The sequence below is a fragment of the Dioscorea cayenensis genome, chromosome 24, assembly GCF_009730915.1.
Source record: "Dioscorea cayenensis subsp. rotundata cultivar TDr96_F1 chromosome 24, TDr96_F1_v2_PseudoChromosome.rev07_lg8_w22 25.fasta, whole genome shotgun sequence".
Lineage (NCBI taxonomy): Eukaryota > Viridiplantae > Streptophyta > Magnoliopsida > Dioscoreales > Dioscoreaceae > Dioscorea > Dioscorea cayenensis.
This window is the reverse complement of record NC_052494.1, coordinates 146354-154010: the sequence shown is the minus strand read 5'-3', so window position 1 is coordinate 154010 and position 7657 is coordinate 146354. Positions and strand designations below refer to the sequence as shown.

General features: G+C 29.8%; 1 protein-coding gene and 1 non-coding gene across 2 annotated transcripts; one reads left to right on the top strand and one right to left on the bottom strand.

The window, feature by feature from the left end:
* Positions 1 to 965: 965 nt before the first annotated feature.
* On the top strand, positions 966 to 4267 carry LOC120252900 (differentially expressed in FDCP 6 homolog). Its single transcript, XM_039261102.1, is given in 11 exon segments — positions 966 to 1041; positions 1149 to 1253; positions 1916 to 1977; positions 2076 to 2159; positions 2264 to 2295; positions 2404 to 2485; positions 2678 to 2849; positions 2852 to 2911; positions 3157 to 3384; positions 3534 to 3827; positions 4002 to 4267. Coding segments are annotated over 11 exon segments (1152 nt in total). The 5' UTR covers positions 966 to 1017; the 3' UTR covers positions 4011 to 4267.
* A 141-nt stretch (positions 4268 to 4408) lies between these two features.
* Positions 4409 to 4482, bottom strand: TRNAE-UUC. The gene has a single exon. It is a non-coding gene; the product is annotated as a tRNA-Glu (tRNA).
* Positions 4483 to 7657: the final 3175 nt, after the last annotated feature.

Below are 7657 nucleotides of genomic sequence, written 5' to 3'. Positions count from 1 at the left end.
AGACTTTAAATACATAAGAGTGCTACATATAATGAGAAGATTCTATGACAATGATGTATTGTTCATGTAATCCTCCTATGATATGTAACCCTCCTATGCATTTTAACGCCCACAAAGAAAAATAAATTTCACTAGAAAGAGTAATAAAGGTGTTGGTTTAGGGAACTATATCTTAATGATCTCTTTCATTATTGATAGGTCAAAGTTACAACACCTCTTTGATACTATAAGTGCCACAAGTATACTGGCTTGCTTAAGTGCCTCAAATGAATTTCTTATGCCCTCATAAGCTCACTTTACATAGTCAGCAAGATGCGAGTTGTACTTAGTAAATGACAGTCTCTCGGTATATATAACTATTATAGAATTAGTATTAGCTCAACAACCAAAGGTCTTCAGGTTAAGATTTGGTGAAGACAACTTACATAGATTTAATAGTATTAGTGCACGATTTTCTTAGGACCCATAAAACAAAAAAAAAAAACTAAACTGGAATAAACAAAATAACAATAATGATCCTATGCAATATATTTTTTTTAAAAAATTACAAACAGAAGTATAGGTTGAGTATACTTTTTTATTTTCTATTTCATTTTTTAATAAAAATACACAATAATTATAATTTATAAATTAATTAAAAGAATTAAAAGTAAGCTAAGGATCTCCGTTAATTATTTGATTGTAATAAGAGTGGATAATACAGAAGATTTTTATTAAATACATTGGTAAGTTCAATTGTTCAAGTGTTGAACTTATATACATAAGGTTGGGGACCATATGCAAAAACACCCTAAAAAATTGATAAAATTGTTTTTAGAAATCAAAGGTGATAAGTTTAATTTCGCTATTTTTCATGGATCGCCATGTAATGCAAATGACACGTCAGCTTTACATGGGCCCACAAATATCCCTTCTGGAAGCCAAGTGGGACCCACATCATCTTCCCAAATTATTAGCAACCAAAACCCTGACAAAATCCTCTTCCATTGATGCTGGTGTCTTCTTTCGAAGCGATCCATGGCCTCCAATGGAAGCTCCAAGGTGGGTGCTTTTCTCTCTTGATCGATGGATTCTTCTGTGATCTCTAGGTTTGGTGCTTTTGTGCGATGAATTTTGATCCTCTTTTCATCGTTTTTGGTGGGTTTTAGATGCTTGGAGACACGGAGAGAAGCTTGGCGAGGATCAAGAGGCAGCTGACATGGGGTTCCGGCAGGCATATCTTGCAGGGTCCTCTGCTCAAGCGGTCGGAGATGGTGCCCTTCTCCGATCTCTACTTCCTTTTCTCTAATTCATGGGTTTAGGATTTAAGCACAAAGTTCTCTCTTTTTATGGTTTAGATCCGTTTTCTTTTGTTTATATATTGATTGTTTAGTTTATAGTTTATTTTACATTGTTCGCTGGTTATTAGTTTTATAGTGGATACTGATGTGTTTGATCTCTGAGCTTATGGCATTCTCTACGTGGATGGTGAATCTTTGATGCTTGTTTTGTTGTGTTTGTTCTGGTACTATGTTTATTTTGACACTCATTTCAATTGCTTTCTGTAAATTATTTGGAATTTGTTTATTGAAGTTGTGAACAACCAGTATGTCTGCTATTGATATAAACCCTAGCTGTAAGTAAAATTAGTTTTAATTTTGAATTGTATGAGAGCTAATCCATTCCTGTAATTCAATCCCAAACCCCATCTAACTAATGCTAGGAAGGACCTCAATTCTAATAACATTGGACACATATCATTGATCCAATGAGTTTCGGAAGCAAATTGGGATGAGTATTTTCTGGACCTGTTATTGTGAAGAATTTCTCACTCTTCAGATATGACCTACTTCTTTAGAAACAAATACAATAATATGTTGCTTTATTTTTGGAGGTAATGTGATTGAAAATGAGTGTCTACGTTTATTATGAACAGCTTAGGAATTGGAATGAGCGATGGGTGATCCTAGATCCGACTACAGGAAAAATGGAATACAAGTATAGTATCTTGACATGTTTCAGAAAATAAGAATTATTATTTAGAATGTTATTGCTGCATGGATATAATCATTTAATATATCCAAGTATTGTCACAGGACAGACAGAAATGAGGTACTTATCAAGGGAAGGATGGATTTTGATTCAAACAGTACAATTATTTTATCCCCTGTGAATTTCCAGTAAGTTGTCACCAGAGCAATGATATTTTCATTAATTAGTAGCAACATTAGGTAAAAGATGTTATCTGAGCTATTTTTCCCCCTTTTAATTTTTAATTTTTCAGTGGACATCCAAAGTACGATGGTTGTTGTTTTTGTATCCTTTTTGCACAACAGATTCTGGGATGCGCTTAATGGATATGATTTTACTGTCGTTCTCGGAAATTACAAATTTGTGGTATTCCTTAACTAAGAAACCTACTAGATATCGGGACCCCTCAGAAAAAGTTCTACTTTCTATGTGCAGAAACCTCTGGTATTGCAAGAGCTTGGGTAGCCACACTACGGTAAGCTTATGATGTGATGGCTTTTATTTATGATATAGAATTTATTCATTATCAGAAGTTCATTCTTTTGTACGCATTGCTGAGTTAGGAAAACAGATAATCAGAACTTTGAGTTTGCCTTTTTTATTTAGTTGTTGATTGATATTAATAAATAAACCAGTGCCATTAATATGCTTGTTGTGCAACAATCAGGGCAAGTCAGTTGGTACTACGGGTGCACAAAGAAACTATCAATTCCATACGTGGGAATGTTTCTACAACCTTACAATCAGTTGCTACTGTCATTGCAGCTGCCAACACAACTGCATTGGAGGCTTCTAAAGAAATTGAAGCGGCAATGAAAATCTCTATCGGAGGAGCGGGTTTTTGGACTTGGTTGATGATGAGCCAAATGAAGCTCACTTTGATGAGTTAACAATTATGAAGGTGAATTTCAAATTGGTGCTTTCATTCAAATGGTGATTAAGGCAGCAAACTTATAACTTCTGTTTACGGGCCTTTGTTTTTCTTTATTTTATTTGTTTTAATTGCAGAATGTACACACACACACGAGCACTAAACTAACCTATTTTTGGCAGAATAAAGCATCAATTGTTTTTGTTGGTTGTTTACTTTATCAAGGATAGAGCTTTTAATTAGCTTGTCTTTTTTGTCTCACTTGTTGCTTGAAGGAGACTCTCAGAGTGAAAGACGAAGAGTTACAACGGTTAGCCAAAGAGCTCCGAGCTAAGGATTTTGTTCTAAAGGAGATTGCCAATAAACTAAAGCAGACCGCTGAGGCTGCCAAAGCTGCTGAAGATGCTGCGCGTAAAATGGATGATGAGAGAAGGTTTGCATGTACTGAAATTGAACGCCTGACCGAGGATGCAGAGAAACAAATGCATGCTACCCTGCAGAAGGTGCATTTTACTTTTCTATGGCTTTCACTGTTTCTAATTCACAGTTTCAAGTTACTCAGTTTCACATAATACTGCCTAAAAAGTTCCTTAAAAAGGATTTAATCAAGGATGGATATACTTATATGATTTATGTATATACATCTTTACAGTTGAAAGAATCTGAAGAAAAAGTCATGGTTCTTAGCAAGGAGCGAGAAGTCCTGTTGAAGCAAAGAGACTCTACCTTTCAGGAGACACAGTTGTGGCGTTCCGAGCTTGTGAAAGCTAAAGAGCATACCATATTATTAGAAGCAGCGGCCAATAAAGCCGAAGAAAGGGCGAGAATTGCAGAGGCTGATTCTGAGGCTAAATCAAAAGATGCTGAAAATAATGCAGTGGTTGCTGCAAGAGAAAAAGATGAACTCAAAAGCATTAGTGAATTTTCTGCAATCACAACTTCAAAGGTAATTCGGTCATTTATCAAATTGAATCTTTAGTGCTTTTCTTTCCAACATGCATTCAGATGACATGAATATTTACAGTAGAGATGATAATTTGTTATATATAATGATCATATTCTTATCTATTGAATTCTTGTAAATTTTACAAAATAAATGAAATTTTAATTTTCATTGCAGAGCACATAGCAATACAACGCAGGTCTTCGACGAGAAACCCAAACTTATGCTCCATGACACAACACTTATCAGATGGCAATGTCGATAAATCTTCAGACAAATGTTGATATTTGCACAATTGATTATACCATTTGAATGATAAATACCTGATATATATATCATGTTATAAACTGCGTAAATTTCGGTATAACTTTTGTATCGATGAATAAACTTGATCAGACCGACGTAATGAAGAGTTTGTAAAGGTGTGGACATGCTTGTACAAACATAATTTTAAAATAAAATTAAGGAAACATATTATTTCTGGATTGTTTATATATATATATTTCCTGATTTATTAATTAACCTCTGATTTGTCTGTTCATGAAAAATTAGATTGGTATCTTTATTAAAGAAAAATATCGGAGTTCCATTGCCGGGATTTGAACCCGGGTCGCCTGGGTGAAAGCCAGGTATCCTAACCGGACTAGACGACAATGGACTTGTGCCTGGTTGAGCATTTATACTTAGATAACCTAGATTTTCTGTTTCCAAATTTACCACTAATCTTTTTTTAATCCTCAAAAGCCAATTTTTGCTCATAAATTTATCGAAATTATTTCTTATATTATCTTAATATTTTTTATTTACATATACAACCCTCCAATACCATAAATTTTATATTTAACCTTTGAGCATATGTATTTGCAAAACAATTTTTATTTTTATATTTGAAGCTTTCATTTATAACCTTATAGTTATAGGTTTTAGTGGTTTACAATTTACTCTCTCCGGTGTTTTGTATTTGTCTATTTTAATTAATTTGTATGGATTAAAAAAATCAGTTAATTTTAGTTAATAATATAAAATTTATAAAAAAAATATATTATTTTTCAAAAATTATTCTTATTTAAAATATAATTTAATAAGATGTGTACATGAATATGATTTATTAAAAGTTGTAGTATATTAAATATAAAGGGTTAATTAAAAAATAATAATATTTGATATTCATATACTTTTTAAATGGATAAGTAAAACAAACCAAAAAAAAACTTTAAAATTGAACAAGTAAAAAAAAACCAGAGGGGTATATTAGTATATATACACACTAAACTCACCTTTTGCAAGAAAAAAATAATTCATGAAATACAAGAAATTATCATCTTCTTACTGAATTGTGAATTTAAATAAATAAATCATATTTATTACATTAAAATATTAACAAACATTTTATTTGTCAAGATTGAAGACTCTTTCACATTAATTAATTTATTCTATTATGTTGATTTAAAAGGTATACATAAATGAATAAATAAATAAATAAATAAATAAAAGCATTTGAGGGCAATAATAATGTCATGGGAGGCAAGATATGCCATGTTTGAATTATTTGTTTCTTTTGGTAAAGAAAGCAGTTGATGAGTCTCATCATGTATGCATGCATGGTCTTAGTGCCCAAAAATAATAATAATAATTTAATTAATTTATTAATTACACATGTGTGTATATATTAATATAAATTTTTTTCCATAAAAGCTAGTTGTAGTTGTTTAGGGTTTAATAAGTAATTTTGGTTTGATTTGAAAAGAAAACTATTTTAAAACTTTTTACATAAATAATTTTTTTAAAAGTAACAGTTGGATTTAGTACTTGAAAAATATTTTTTTGACTAATTTGTTAGTAATTCTAAATTTATAAGTTCTATTTTTTATTAAAGAGTGTTTTTCTAATAATGATTTTTTGCTTGGTTTATAAAAAATCATATGATTTAACGTTTATGTTTTTTGAAATATCTAAATTGAGAATTCTAAGTTTGCAATAAGTTCACATAACAACAATAAACAAATATTTTTTTTAAAAAAAATTAAGCATCATTCGAGATAAATTTATTCTATTTTTTCATTGCATTATTTTATTCCATAAAAAAAAAGCCAAACATCTTTAAAGAAAAAAAAATATATCATTAGAGGACTTTGCATTAAAGAATTAAAAGTAGTTTTTGATTTTATTTTATCTCCAATATCATCATAATACCATGTATAGTCTTTGTTTTAGTCGGTTTTAAAGAGCAAATGAGAGAGAATTAATTAAGTTTTTTTTAACTCGTAATAAAAAACAAATACCATTATTTGCTAATTAGATTTTATCAAAAAAAAAAAACATATGGATATAATATCTTAGTTTAATTGTCAAATCATTACTTTATATAATTGAAGCAGAATATAAGTAAGCATTTTTTTTTATATAAATTTGTCCTATATTTGAAAGAATAATACTTTATATATCAACAAGATTTTTCAAATGAAACTTTTTTTAAATAAATAATATATTAGATCATTACTTTATATAGTTAAATTCAAACAGCAGTAAGCATCCTTTAATGTAACTTTTGTATATTAAAGAATTTTCACTCTATCAATATTAATGTAATTCATGTTATCTATTTTTAATATTAACAGTCCTCTATACATATAAACTAAACTTTTCAAAATAAACTTCTTGAATAAATAATCATCCATTTAATACTTTCTTGAAAGGAAACAAAAATAAAAGAAATCAAGGGTTATTCATTTAAAATAATATGAAAAGGAAAAACTTTCATTAACCCTCATCACCTTTCAAACCTTAAAACCTTTATTAAATGTTCAATAAACTCTTGACCCTTAAGTCACATTCATCAACCATTTATTTCATTTTAAGAAGGGCAGCATTTGTTATATGTCTACCAAGGCATAGACAAGCATGGCTCTAAACAGGACCTCTTTGATGATGAGACTCCTCACCATTCTTTTTTAATTAAGAACTTGAGGCCACTCACACGCTTTAATTTCCATGTTTGTTTTTAGGGAAACAAAGAGAGGGACTAACTTTGGACGCTAGTGATATGATATATAACAAATAACACATCAAAGATGATATATGTTATTTATATTTACATGCAAGCATGGGTCTAGCTTTTGAGAAAAGGGCTTTACATTAGAAAACCATCAAACAACTTTCATATTTTGATTCTCATATCTACACTTTATTTATTTATTTTTTACTTCCACAAGCAACCTTTATTTGCATGCATGTGTTCTTCCTTCATTGCCCCAAAAAACAAACAAAAGTATGATGGCTTTTTTGACTCACGCCTTCAATCTATACTTTAAAGCTTTTGTCTCTTTGTTTGTTTTTTTTTTTTTCATTTTTTTAGATTTGTTCATATGATAATAATAATATATTAGGATCTTTTGTGACTAAGAAGTTTCGAGTTTGAGCCTCTCAACTTACATTATGCTTGGTCTCCTGTTAGAGTTTTGTGTAAAAATATCTTTCATCCTCCCCTCCAAGTTTACAAAGCAGGAGAGTTTATTCTTAAGATGTCATTTAAATTATTGTAACTGGTGTATTTTTTTACTAGTCTGTCTTTTGATTTGATGCTTGTCTTCTTTGTCAAAATATATATATATATATTTAAAAAGTATATAAACAAAGCATAAAATTCACACTTGATTTTTTAATAAAGTGAAAAATAAAGTCCTAGCTACTTTAGTGGAGAAACTATTTTACCTATATCTTTCAAGCATACAAAATATAGGTATATATATATATATAAATCACTCAAAATTTGATTATAATTATATTTATGTATAATAATTTAAATAACAAAAGAGGGGATTTTTTTTTATATA